Genomic DNA, 14,530 nt, shown 5'->3' with positions numbered 1-14,530 from the left:
TAGACATCCCCATACAGTTGGGACAAGCTTAGTGGAGTTTTTAGTATGCATATTTTCAAACATGACAAACTCTAAAAATAAACAATTTACAATATGATTTATGACTCACTTGACTCAACCTTTTCTGTGGTTTGAGATATAATAACAATATTCACCACATTCTTTGAGCATGTAATTTATTCTCTACTAAAGAAACCGTCATTCATAGTTGGTCTCCACCAGAGAGAGGCTTCATTAAACTTAATTTTGATGGCAGTAGCATGGGCAACCTGGCAAACTCAGGTGTAAGTGAAGTTGTTTGGAATGAAGAAGGTATATAATTGCTGTTTTTTCAGGTCTGATCAGCATAGTGACTCACCGAGGGGAAGTCATGGTTATGATGGAATGAGTGCAAAGAGCAGATAAAATGAACATACAAAAACTAATAATTGAAGGGGAATCAAAATTGGTAATGACATGGTTACAGAATAGGGCTTTAGGCAATACAAGAATGAACTAAAGAAGTAAAGATGTTTGACCAAGGATATGGAAGTTAAATGTTGTTGGGTTAACAAAGCAGCTAATTATGTTGCAAATTGTATGGCCAAACAAGGGGTGGGGAGAGAACAAATGTTTTGGACACAATTGTAAGGAAATGAGAGGGGAGAGATAAAAGGGCTTATCTCTCTTTACTTATTGTATATGTTCTCTTTCTTATTAATTATAGAAATGATGTTTATTGATCAAAAACAATTTTTTTCAATTATCAATGCTCTTGGCCTTCTCTTGTGTCACATAGGTTAAAGTTTGTCTCCACTTTTTAACAAACACTGAATAACAGGAACAAAAGGTGTGTCACATATGCTGTTGAATATCCAAAAAAGAAGATGCAAACCAAATCTATGTCCAGACATGAGCCCAGTAGGAACTAAACACAGCCCTTTTCCTCAATGTACATGGACATGGAGGGAAATGTATACTTCCAATCAATGTCTTCAAAAAACAGAAACCTGTCTAGTTCCCAATTTTCCCAGTTTAACTGGTGGTTTAGTCATCCCCAGTTTAAAACCACAACAGGCATAAAACCAGAGATAAGATAACTGTTCCAAAACCATGAACCAAGATCTTCTCCACTCTCCAATTTTCCCAGTTCAACCAGTCAGTCTGAACCGGTATTCCATCTTTCAAGACATTTTCTAGAATATAGCATCACCTTGGAAATATTATAATCTGTAACAACAGAACTGTCTGGAAGGTCATCAATATACCTGAACCACATGGAAGCTGCATTTGTGGTGGTAGACCAGGTTCTAAAATATCTTGAACCAAAAAGTCACCAGCACTAGTTTCCTTTCCATGCAAAGCCACCACAAGTCCTGAAATAGAGTAACACAACATGAACAAATTGAAGATTTTTTAATGAAGGAGTTGATGATCCAAACATTTTTGTTAAATAAACATGATTCTCTTTCCTTTTTGACAAGTAGCATGCATATGTTTATAATAAGTATGTAGTAAACAGTAACACTTTAAAAGACCTATCTTAGAACCAAAAGATCCTAGAAAGACATTTACCATGGCATAGATCCATCACTATACAACCCCTCTCTACCCACATCATTAGCTATGCCATCTACTAAGGCTGTGTTTGGTTGCAGTACAAATATGAACCAAATACAAATTTTGCACCCAGTTCAGTTTTGCATCCATTTGTTTGTAATAATGATTTGCACTCCTACCGGATAGAAAACTTGTACTTTTGTTTCATATGCACTCACTAGCAGTGTAAATTTTGCATCTCAAAAACTGGTGAAAAATTTGTACCACCTTCCTCGGTTCCTCCTACATCAATTCTCTCACACAAAGTGGGGACCGCATCATCTTGCTTCCTACCTCACTCCCGAACAAATAACCCTCCTACTACCTCCATTCCCTTGCAAATAAGGCAGGATCACACCATTTTACTTCCTATTTTACTTTTCACACACACACAAGACAAGGTTAAACCTGAAGCAAAAGTAAACCGGAATTTACACTCAACCTATTTGCACTCCCATGCATTTATAGATGTATGGGGATGTCTCTAACTTCCCAATGCCTAAGGGCCTGCCCATCCTATGGTATTTGCATGAAATTCCTTCAGTTAATAGCCATCTAAACAATTTTTCTTGGCAAAATGCAGACCTAATACCAAATATGGAGTCAAATTCCTTCAATGTACAAGGGTGAATTTATAGATTATGAATTGAGTATCCAAAAATACAAATCTTGGAGAACTGCCTAAAAGGGAACTAGTTACATATACTTATATATGCTGTTGCCCTTCAAGGTTTGTATTCAACCATCATGGAATGAAGTTTTTCTTACTTTTTCAGTCATACATCTACCATATCCTAACAAAACATTCCAACGTTGCTACATTTTTTGAAGATTTGATATGATATCAACATCCAACACTACAATCTTATTTTGAGAATTGATACCACATTACATAAAATCAAGATAAAGTATATGATGGGCCGATTTGCAAGACATCCCCTAATAGTAAATATTTTTTAATTTGGGTAAATATATTGTTTAAAATTTGAATTAGGTAGGAAAACCTAAACGAAGAAAAGCTAACCCAATTTAGAAACAGAATGCTAATATAAGGGAATTGGAATTTAGATGGAAAGATTAATGATATTTGGCTTGAAATGACAAACAATATAAAAAAAAAAGAAAAAAAAAACTAGCAAAGGATGTCTAAGGAGAATATAAAGGGAAATGGCAAAGTACTTGTTAGTGGTGTTAGTGAAGGGGTATTTTGGTCTTTGCACTTGTTGAGAATGTTGATGTGTACTGTTATGTTAGTTCGAGTGCCTCTTACTTAAATAAGGGCACTTAAGTCTTTTCCAATAAGTTAATAATATAATAACAGGTCTGGCCGAATCTAGGGATAACTTTTTCTCTAATTCAAACCAGACCTTCTCTCTTTTCTCTCTTCTTCTTTCCTCTCCTACTTCTACTTCTTGCTGTTCACTTTACTTTACAGTCAACGAACAAGACAGAATTCTAGGGCAGGTCGAACTTCAACATGGTATCAGAGCCACATTGAACAAATCAAACTTGCTAGAATTCTGTCTTCGGCACACGAACTAGGGTTTCTCTTGGGTTTCTCAGCTGTGAGTTGGAGACTGGGAAAAGGGCTGAAAAGGAGTGATCGCCCTCTTCCCTTGGAGGTTCCTATGCCTCTGATTGTGTCGTTGGTGATTGGTTGCTGTGGTTTCTAAGCCCTAATTAGGGCTGGTACGTGTGGTGCAGTGGTGTCTCAGTCCTTCGTGTGGTTGGCCTTCAGGCGATGAGGTAAAGTTTCTTTTTATGCATATTTTCTGTTATGGAATACATGAGAGGTGTAGTACAATTCGTATTATGGGTTTTCAGATTGCAGTATACTAGGGTTTATTCTGGTTTGTGTGTGATTCGAAGGGCAATAGTGTCTACTTAATGATGAAACTTTCAGTAGCTGTGGATTAGGGTTTGTGGTGTTACAAGTGTGGTTTTCAGCATTTAATATTGCTGAAATTAGTGTGCAGACTTCGGTGAGTAGGGTTTGTGGTGTTGCAGTTTTCAGCATTTAATATTGCTGAAATCAGGGTGCAGATTTCGGTGAGTAGGGTTTGTGGTGTTGCAGTTCTCAGCATTTATTACTGTTGAAATCAGTGTGCAGATTTCGGTGAAGTGTTTGTGTGTAGTGTGCAGTGTGTAGTGCTCAGAATTCAGTGATAAGGGAGTTCGGCAATGGCAGATAACAGTGATAGTAAACCTAGTGTCATGATATCTACTGACTACTTGAATGTCCAAATGACCTCCATTAAACTGAATGGAGAGAACTATGTCCCTTGGGCCAAGTCTGTAGAGGTTTTTCTGAAGGCGAAGAAAAAAATGAAGCACATAAGAGAGGAGAAACCCCCCGCTAATTCTCAGGAGTATGAAGACTGGGAACAGGAAGATGCACAGATCATCACATGGTTGTGGAACAGTATGGAACCCAGAATCAGTGTGAACTTCATGTTTCTTGACACAGCCAAAGAGGTGTGGGATCATGCTAAGAAACTGTATTCAGGTCAGGATAATACCACTAGGGTATATCAACTGTATCAGGAATACTTCAATCTGCAACAGGGAAATCAGAGCCTTGAGGAGTACTATGCCAGTGTGAGAAATATCCGTAATGAGTTAAATATCTATCATCCTCTCACTTCTGATGTCAAAGTTCAACAGCAACAGCGAGAGCAGCTTGATGTGACACGGTTTCTGGTGGGGCTGAAGTCTGAGTATGAACCAGTACGAGCCCAGATACTAGGGGGATCTGCTCTTCCATCTTTAGAGGAGGTGTTTGCTCGTCTTCGGAGGGCTTCCATTGGATCTATGGATTCTAATGTCTCAGATAAATCAGCATTTGCAGTAACGAGAGGTCGAGGTGGCAGAAGTGGGGCTCGAGGAGCCCAGCCTGGCAGGAGTGGTAGTGGTGGACCTACACATATCCGTGGTGGTGGTCGTACTGGAGGCAGAGATTCAGAGGGAACTCGTGGTAGAGGACGTGGCTCGGGTCCACGGAAGTGTACTCATTGTGGTTTGGATGGACATACTATTAACTACTACTATGACTTACATGGTCCTCCCTCGACGTGGGCCAACCATGCCATGACTAGTGACACCAGTTTCAGCTCTAGACAGGAGAACCGGGCAGCTGATCCGATGCCTTCTACTCCCTCAGATGGTCCAGGCAAGGAGATGGTGAGTGTTCCTCGGGATGAGTATGAAAGGTTTGTTCAATCCAAATCGCAACAGAACACAGCTACCTTTGCACACTCAGGTATGGCTTGTTTGGCATCCACACCCAACCCCTGGATTATTGACTCTGGAACCTCCGATCACATGACGGGAACTCCAGGTGTGTTTTCATCTCTCACCCATTGCTCAACATAACAATCTATTACCCTTGCTAATGGCTCCACATCATCTATCTGTGGTGTTGGTAATGTTGACCTAGACCCTGATCCATATCCTCTGTTTTATTTGTACCTAAGCTTCCATTTAATCTTATGTCTGTTAGTAAGCTGACCAAGTCCCTTAAGTGCTCCATCACATTTTACCCCTCTATGTGTGTTTTTCAAGATCTCAAGACGGGGATGAAGATTGGTGGAGGGCATGAAGCCGGTGGACTGTATTATCTTGATGGTGGTGGAAGAACGTCAACGGCCCTTCAGTCATCCATTTCTCCTCTCCAATGGCATTGTAGATTTGGTCATCCTTCACTGAAAGTGTTGCAGTCCTTAGTCCCTTCATTGAGTCAACTTTCTGTTTTAGATTGTGAGTCATGTCAATTTGGGAAACACCATCGTGTTCCCTTTCGTTCTAGGGTCGATAATCATGTGTCGAGTCTTTTTTCTTTAATTCATTCAAATGTTAGGGGTCCTTATAAAGTGATGCCATATAATGGATACAGATATTTTGTAATTTTTGTTGATGACTGTTCAAGAATGACGTGGCTCTATTTAATGAAAGAAAGAAGTGAATTATTTGCCCTCTTCCAAAAATTTTATGCTGAGATCCGCAATCAATTTGGCGTTCACATCAAAATTTTCCGTTCTGATAATGGTCATGAATAACTTGCCTTCATCTTTTCAAGAATACTTGGACCAACATGGCATTATACACCAAACTTCCTGTGCCTACACTCCGCAACAAAATGGGGTTGCTGAGAGAAAGAACCGACATCTTGTAGAAACAGCACGCTCCCTCATGCACCACATGAATGTTCCCAAAACCTTTTGGAGTGATGCAATGCTCACCTCTTGTTTCTTAATTAATCGGATGCCCACGTCTATTCTTGATGGTCGTTCTCCTTTTAGTGTCTTATTCCCCAACATGTCTCCGTTTCCGCTTCCTCCTCGGGTATTTGGGTGTGTCTGCTTCGTTCATAATCAGGGTCCCGGGAGTGACAAGTTAGATGCACGTTCCTTGAAGTGTATCTTCCCTGGCTATTCCCGAACTTAGAAAGGGTACAAGTGTTATCATCCCAGTTCTCGTCGTTCCTTGGTATGTGTTGATGTTACATTCTTCGAGTCTACTATGTTCTTCGTGGGGCCGGTGATGCTGCTTCCTCCACATCACCACCTCCTCTTCCTCTTCCTGTGGCTGATCCACCTCCTCTGGTTCCAGTCATGCCTACGACCTTGCCTCCGATGCCACTGTCTGTTGACCGTCCACCCATCCATCACATGTATACACATCGCCCGCGTGTACCGGCTACAGCTCCTCCGACTTCATCATCGTCGACAGATCCAGCTCCAGCTCCGACACCAGCTTCCGACCTAGATCTACCTATTGCCTTCCGGAAAGGTAAACGCACCTGCACCCTTCACCCTATTTCCAATTTTGTTTCACTTACTCACCTCTCCGCCTCCCATCGCCAGTTCATCTCTTTGTTATCCTCCGTGGTTGTTCCTAAGGATGTCTAGGAAGCCCTTACCTCTACAGAGTGGTGTCGTGCTATGGAAGAAGAGCTCTCTGCTCTACATCATAATCACACTTGGGACCTCACCGCTCTTCCTCCTGGGAAGCAGGCTGTCGGTTGTAAGCGGGTGTATAGTGTTAAGTACTTGCCAGATGGTCGTGTTGAGCGCCTGAAGGCGCGGCTGGTTGCCAAAGGGTACTCCCAAACCTATGGCATTGACTACATAGAGACATTCTCCCTGATTGCTAAGATAGGGTCGGTTCGTGTCGTCATCTCCCTTGCAGCTATGTATGATTGGCCTCTACATCAGCTAGATATCAAAAATGCCTTTCTGCATGGTGATTTGCTCAAGGAGGTCTACATGGAGCAACCACCAGGGTTTGTTGCTCAGGGGGAGGATGGTAAGGTATGCAGACTTAAGAAGGCTATATATGGACTTAAACAGTCCCCTCGAGCATGGTTTGGTAGGTTCAGTGAGGTGGTCAAGAAGTTTGGTATGAAACAATGCCAAGTTGATCATTCTGTCTTCAGTCTTGACTCTTCGGCAGGCAAAATAATATTAGTGGTGTATGTGGATGATATCGTTGTGACTGGGAATGATAAAATGGGCATTGACAGATTGAAGGCATTCCTATAAGAACACTTTCAGACAAATGACCTTGGCAAGTTGAAATACTTTTTGGGCATAGAGGTAGCAAGATCTAAGCATGATATTAATTTGTGTCAAAGGAAATATGTGCTTGATTTACTGGAAGAAACAGGGTTGTTGGCCGACTGAGACACCTATGGAAACAAATACGAGGATGAGCAGTGATATAGGTGAAGTATTTGAAGACCCTGGCAGATACCGACGACTTGTAGGCAAACTAAACTATCTAACCATTACTCGGCCAGATATTTCATTTGCAGTTAGTGTGGTGAGTCAGTTCATGCAGAAACCTTTGGTCCCACATTGGAATGCAGTGCTAAGGATTGTGAGGTATCTGAAAGGAGCTCCTGGTCGTGGTTTGTTGTACAGGAGTGGTGGAAAACTGGTAGTAGAAGGATACACTAATGCTGATTGGGCAGGTTCTATGTCTAATAGACGATCTACCACAGGCTATTGCACCTTTCTGGGGGATAACCTGGTAACGTGGAAAAGTAAGAAGCAAACAGTTGTGGCAAGAAGCAGTGCAGAAGCAGAATATAGGGCCATGGCACACACTGCTTGTGAATTAGTGTGGCTAAGGAACCTTCTACAGGAGATAGGTTATGACATCAGTACTCCAATGAAGCTCTATTGTGACAATCAGGCAGCGGTTCATATCTCTTCCAATCCAGTGTTTCATGAAAGAACCAAGCACATCGAAGTTGACTGTCATTTTGTGAGAGAGAAGGTGCTGAATGGAGTGATAGAAACTGCATATGTTAGTACGGGAAACCAGTGGGCAGACTTGTTTACAAAAGGTTTGAGTTGGGGGAGAGTGGACTACATATGTAACAAGTTGGGATTATATGATATATATTCACCAGCTTGAGGGGGAATGTTAGTGGTGTTAGTGAAGGGGTATTTTGGTCTTTGCACTTGTTGAGAATGTTGATGTGTACTGTTATGTTAGTTCGAGTGCCTCTTACTTAAATAAGGGCACTTAAGTCTTTTCTAATAAGTTAATAATATAATAATAGGTCTGGCCGAATCTAGGGATAACTTTTTCTCTAATTCGAACCAAACCTCTCTTTTCTCTCTTCTTCTTTCCTCTCCTACTACTTACTAAAGAAACTTGGTGGCAAAATGAAGAGGTTCAAAATATAATTAGATTAAAAAGAGCATGCCACAAAGAATGGCAAAAGGCTAGAAATGTAGAAAATTGAGAAAAATATAAAACCAAAAGAAAAGAAGTTAAAAAGAAAGTAAAAGAAGTTAGATGTATGGCTTATGATGAGATTTACCATAAATTAGGCACTAAAGAGGGAGAAAAAGGAATTTATAAACTAGCAAAGCCGAGAGAAAGGAAAGGCAAAGATTTAAACCATGTAAAGTGCACTAAAGATGAAGATCAATGAGTCATGGTAAAACATGAGGAAATCAAACAAAAATGGAAAAACTATTTTGAAAAATTATTAGAGGAACGGTAAGGAGAAGGTGCTAATGGAGGAGAATTTAGCAATACTAGTATTGTTAAAAATAATGCATACCTTCATAGACCTACTGGAGTAAAAGAGGCACTAGATAAGATAAAGAAGGGAAAGGCATTAGGACTTGATGGGATTCCAATAAAAGTATGAAAAGATATGGGAGAGGTAGGCTTCTTATGGCTACCCGAGCTATTTAATAAGATAATGAAAGAAAAGAAAATGCCTAATGGTTGGAGAAACAGTGGTATGGTGCCTATATTTAAAAAAAAATGTGATGTACAAAATTGTAATAACTATCAGGGAATATGAAACTTTGGGAGAGAATAATTGAACTAGTGTATCGGAGAACCAATTTGGCTTAATTTCGTGGTGCATGTTGTTTGCGGATGACATTGTTTTAATTTATGAAATTAATGAAGAATTAAATGCAAAATTAATCTTATGGACAAATGCCTTAGAAACAAGAGGTTTTAAAATAAGTAGGACTAAAACAAAGTATATGACATGTAAGTTTAGTAATAATAAGAGTGTAAATCAAGATGCACTTAGGATTGGAGACCAAGGGATAACACAAGGTAACCATTTCCGTTGCCTTGGTTCAATATTTCATAACAAAGGAGAGATTAAGGAGGACACCACCCAATGAATTTTCAAAGTCAAGTCAAAAAGACAGAGATAGAAGAGAGAAAAGAACAAACAGTTTGGTGGGTGTGTCACCTTATGATTGTGACCCTAAAAGAGATATTTATATTAAAGAAAGAAAAAGGACAAATCTGCCCTTAGTGTACAAAAGAAAGAGTACAGAAAATAGGTGTACAAAAGAAGAGTTGGATGAAAGAGAGGCTCAATCTAGAATGAAGGAGGGGGAGAGAGTTCTGAGGGGACAGTTGAAGAAGGACCTAGAAGAGGTCCTACTGAGGGAAGAAATAAGCTGGAGGCAAAAGTCAAGGCATAGATGGATTAAGCAAGGTGATGGGAATACTAAGTTTTTTCATGATGTAGCAAATGGGAGGAGGAGAAAAAATTTTGTGTCTAAGTTAGAGGTAGGGGGGAGGAATTCACTAACCAGGATGATATTGCTAGGAAGTTTGTGGAACATTTCAAATCGATTTACAGAAGACCCTTGGAAGAAAGGAGGGAAATCGAAGGGATTGATTGGTCAAGGTTGGAGGAAGATCAGGTTAGGTGGTTGGAAAGAAACTTTGAGGAAGAAGAGATTAGGAAGGCAGTGTTTTTGATGGACAGGTCCAAAGCTCCAAGACCAGATGGTTTTACAATGGCTTTTTACCAGGATTGTTGGGAGGTGATAAAAGATGATCTTTGTGAGGTTTTTATTGAGTTCGCAGAGAAGCATATAGTCAGTCAAGGCATTAATTCCACATTCTTGGCCATAGTTCCAAAGAAAGTTGATGCTCTCCATCCTAAAGAATTTAGGCCAATTAGTTTGGTGACTAGTATTTATAAAATCCTGGCCAAGGTCTTGTCTTTAAGGATTAAAGAAATCCTCCCCTCCATTATTAGTCAGGCTCAAGGGGCTTTCATCCAAGGGCATCAGATAATTGATCAGATTCTGATTGCCAATGAATGTGTGGAAGAGATGAAGAGGTCCAAGCAGAGAGGCTTTGTTTGTAAGCTTGATTTGGAGAAAGCCTATGATTTGGTGGACTGGCAGTTCCTACTAGAGATTTTGAGGAACTGTGGGTTTGGGGAAAGATGGTGTAGTTGGATGACTAGTTGTGTTAGCTCTTTTCACTATTCCATCCTAGTAAACGGGGTGGTGAGGGATTTTTTTCCAACTAGTAGGGGAATCAGACAAGGGGACCCACTTTCACCCTTCCTCTTTACCTTGGTAGCTGATGTGTTTAGTCGAATTATCACTAGGGCTGATAGGGAAAATGTGATAAGGGATTGGAGAGTAGGCACAAACCGAATTCCAGTCACTCACCTTCAGTTTGCAGATGACTTGATGATCTTCTGTGAGGGAGGTTTCGGTGAGAAGGTGGAAAATTTGAAAGAATTGATTACAATTTTTGGAGTCTCTAATTTGAAAATCAATCTAGGAAAAAGCTGCATATAGCCAGAGTGAATTTAGTTTTTGAGGAGGTTGAGGCGATTGTAGGTTGTCTTGAGTGCTCCATTTCCTCCTGGCCTTTGTCTTACTCAGGGCTTCCGTTGGGAGCAAACCCTAGGGAGAGTAGGTTCTGGACCCCAGTCTTGGAGAAGTTAGAAAAGAGACAAGCTGTTTGGAAGAAAAACTATATCTCTTTGGGTGGGAGGATCACTTTGATAAAAGCTACCCTCATGAATCTACCTACCTATTATCTCTGTCTTTAGGATACCGTCTAGGGAAGCGAAGAAGTTGGAAAATTTGATGAGAGATTTTCTGTGGGAACTGAGAGAAGGTAAAAAAGACCATTTGATTAAGTGGGGGGTTGTGGGTAGAAGTAAAGAGGAGGGAGGATTAGGGCTCAGGAATGTGCTTAAAAAGAACTCAGCTTTGTTAAGGAAGTGGTTGTGGAGATGGCCTTTGGAGCGGGATAGACTCTGGCACGAAGTAGTGAAGAGTATTCATGGATGTTCAGAGAGTGGTTGGGATGCTGGTGGATCAAGGAGGGCTAACCTAGCCACACCTTGGAAAGCAATTCACAAAGTTCTTCCACAGTTCCTTAGTTGTGTCAGGTAATTCTATTCGGTTTGGGAGGATGTTTGGGTTGGAGATCTCCCTTTGAAAGACCTTTTTCCTTCATTGTACTCTGTTTCCTTGTATAAAAATGAGGTGATCTCAAAATTCCTTCCGTCAAATTTATCCTTACCAACTTTGTCTTGGGATTTTGGTTTCCTTAGAGGATTAAGGGATGAGGAAATTGAGCGTTTGTCTACTCTTCTATGTCTCCTTGATAAGGTTTGATTGGATCCCTCGAAACCTGATAAAAGGATTTGGGCCATTCACCCCAAAGGGTCTTTTTCTTGTGGTTCCTTTTTCAAGTTCCTCTGCCAATCTCCCTCTCATCAAAGTTTCCCTTTCAAAGAAGTCTGGTGTAGGCCAGTCCCCCCCAAGGTTATGGCTTTGTGTTGGGAAGTGTGGCATGGTAAAGTAAACACGATGGACAACCTACAAAAGAGAAGACCCGTCCTTTGTATTTCACCAAACTGGTGCATTCTTTGTAGATCTCATGGTGAGGATTGTAATCGTCTATTTTTATCTTGTAGGGTCACTGCAGAGCTCTGGGCTTGGCTTCTATCTTTGTTTAGGTCTAGTTGGGATATGCCAGTAGAAGTAAGCACAATCTTTAACCCTTCTTTCTTCTCTTGGCCCCATAAAAGAGGAAGGAAAATGTGGAGATGCTCACGAGCAGCATTGTTATGGACAGTATGGGAAGAAAGGAATGCCAGAATCTTCCAAGAAAAAGGAAGAAGCAGCCAAACCTTAAAGGACTGCATTTTGTCCAGGTCTTTACATTGGTTAAAGACTCTAGAATTATTTAACCATTTTACTTTTGCTGATAGTTGGAAGGATTGGAAGTTGGTAGCAAGTTGTTCCTCCTACAAGGGAAGGGCAGTGACTAGTTGGGTCCCCCCTCCTCTTGGTTCTTTGAAGCTAAATTTTGATGGGAGTAGCCAGGGTAACCCGGGTCCCTCTGGGATGGGAGGTGTACTGAGGAATGAGGCTGGAGAGGTTGTCTTAATCTACTCTGTCCCTTTAGGAGTTGGGAACTCTATCCAGGCAGAACTGCTAGTTGCAATACAATGAATACTTCTTGCAAAAGAAGTGGGCGTGGAGCAACTTCTGATTGAAGGAGACTCTAAGACAGTGGTGGACTGGTTAAATAATTCGGAGGATGTCACTTGGGGATACAAAAATGAGTTAAAGAAATTCAAATGGCTGACAAGAAATATGTCTATAACAGTACAATGGGTTGGGAGATCAGCTAATGCTTTTGCTGATGTCTTGGCAAAACAAGGGATAAATAGGGAAACATTGTTTTGGGCACAATTGTAACTATTGTTTTAATTTCAACATTCATGTTTTCTCTATTGTAGTTTGTGTATTTGTCGTTTGGAGAGGCTACTCCTCGCGCCTCTAAGGGGATCTTCTTGTATCTATTCATTATTTTAATGGAATTGATGTTATTTATCAAAAAAAAAAACAAAAGAAGTAAAAGTACAAAAATAGCCCAGCGACTGGATCTTCTCACTGTCTCTACACTCCCCCTCAAACTAATGCCTAGGAATAAGCATCAGTTTGTCCATGAGAAATTGATGTCGAGCCTGAGTCATTGCTTTAGTCAACAGGCCAGTTGGAGATCGAAGGAGACACGAGGAAGAGATATAATACCCTCAAGAAGGAGATCGCGGATGAAGTGGCAATCAACTTCTATGTGTTTGGTGCGCTCATGGAAGATAGGATTGGAAGCAATTTTGATTGCACTTACAATGTCTGCATAGAAGGGAACAAACAATGATGGTTCATTAAGTATGCCAAGTAGAAGAGCCCGGAGCCAGATGATTTCACTGCACACGGAAGACAGCTCTGTATTCAGCCTCAATAGAAGATTTTGATACAGTAGGTTGTTTCTTGCACTTCCACGAGATAGGGAGTTGCCTAAGAATACACATCAGCTGGTAGTGGACCTGTTAGGTGTCAAGGCATCCAGCCCAATCAGCATTCACACAAGTCGTAAGGTTAATAGGAGATGAAGAGAAAAATATCCCATGTGATAAAGTGCCCCGCACATATCTAATGATCCAATGAATTGCAGATAAATGAGGTTGTCTTGGAGAAGACACAAACTGGCTCACCAATTGAACTTCATATGATATATTTGGCCGAGTCATGGTGAGATAGATTAAACTCCCCACTAGTTGACGATAAAGAGTAGGATCTTCCAAAAGAGAACCATCATCTTTGTTGAGTTTCAAATTCAGTTCTACTAGGGTATCCACAATCTTGGAGTCACTGAGATTGGCCAATTTAACTAAATCAGTCGCATACTTTTGTTGATTAATAAAATAGCCCCGAGAGTTTTGGCTCACTTCAAGCCCCAAGAAATATGCCAGAGACCCCAAATCCTTCATCTTAAAGGATTTACTGAGTAATTGTTGCAGCTCAACAATTCCTTCTACATCATCCCCTGTAATGAGTATATCGTCAACATAAAGAAGATCGTCACTCCCTGCTTCCACCTTAAAATGAATAAAGAATAATTTGAAGAACTTTGGATAAAGCTTGCATCAGTGATAACAGATCTGAACTTCCCAAACCAAGATCAAGGAAGTTGCTTCAAGCCATAGAGTGACTTCTTCAGACGACAAACAAGTTGTGGGTTTGTACAATATCCAAGAGGGGGGCTTCATATAGACTATCTCCTTCAACTCCCCGTGGAGGAAAGCATTCTTTACGTCCATGTAATGGATTGTCCACTGTTTGGCTGCAGATATAGCCACCAAAAGTCGTACAGTGGTCATTTTTGCTACAAGAGCAAAGGTCTCCTCATAGTTTATCCCATATTCCTGTTTATAGCCTTTTGCAACCAACCTAGCCTTATATCTATCTAGGCTCCCATCAAATTTCAGTTTCACAGAGTAGACCCATAGACTCCCTATGAGAGATGTCTCAAGTGGAGCTTTAACCAAGTCCAACGTGTCATTCTCAAGAAGAACTCGAATCTTAGAATCCATGGCATCTTTCCAATGTGGTTCTACTACAACCTACTGGTAAGAGCTGGGAATGTTTGTAGTAGATAAAACAACAAAGGAGCTATGGTTCGACAAAAAACCATATCAGTCATGTGGACAAAAAATTCTAGAAGAACGACGTAAAATGGAGTGGGCTCAAGTGGAGAATCAGGTGCACTTATTGGGGCAATTAGAGTGACTGGATCGGCAATTGGTGGTGGAGAGGAGGGGGCATTGAGACTGAAGAAGACCATTGCT

General features: G+C 40.8%; 1 protein-coding gene across 5 annotated transcripts in view; it reads right to left on the bottom strand.

The window, feature by feature from the left end:
• The window catches only part of POLD2 (DNA polymerase delta small subunit), a 51,618-nt gene that overhangs the window by 21,147 nt on the left and 15,941 nt on the right, over window positions 1–14,530 (bottom strand). For all 5 annotated transcript variants that reach the window (XM_010265105.3, XM_088899869.1, XM_088899870.1 and 2 more), the window contains one exon: window positions 1,248–1,355. In XM_010265105.3, coding sequence (XP_010263407.1) covers window positions 1,248–1,355 — 108 coding nt within the window. The remainder of the gene's footprint in view (window positions 1–1,247; window positions 1,356–14,530) is intronic.

Source organism: Nelumbo nucifera, chromosome 3 (assembly GCF_055504915.1).
Source record: "Nelumbo nucifera cultivar China Antique chromosome 3, China Antique-T2T, whole genome shotgun sequence".
In the NCBI taxonomy this organism is placed as follows: Eukaryota; Viridiplantae; Streptophyta; class Magnoliopsida; order Proteales; family Nelumbonaceae; genus Nelumbo; species Nelumbo nucifera.
The sequence above is the reverse complement of the archived record's forward strand: the minus strand, read 5'-3'. Positions and strand labels throughout refer to the sequence as shown.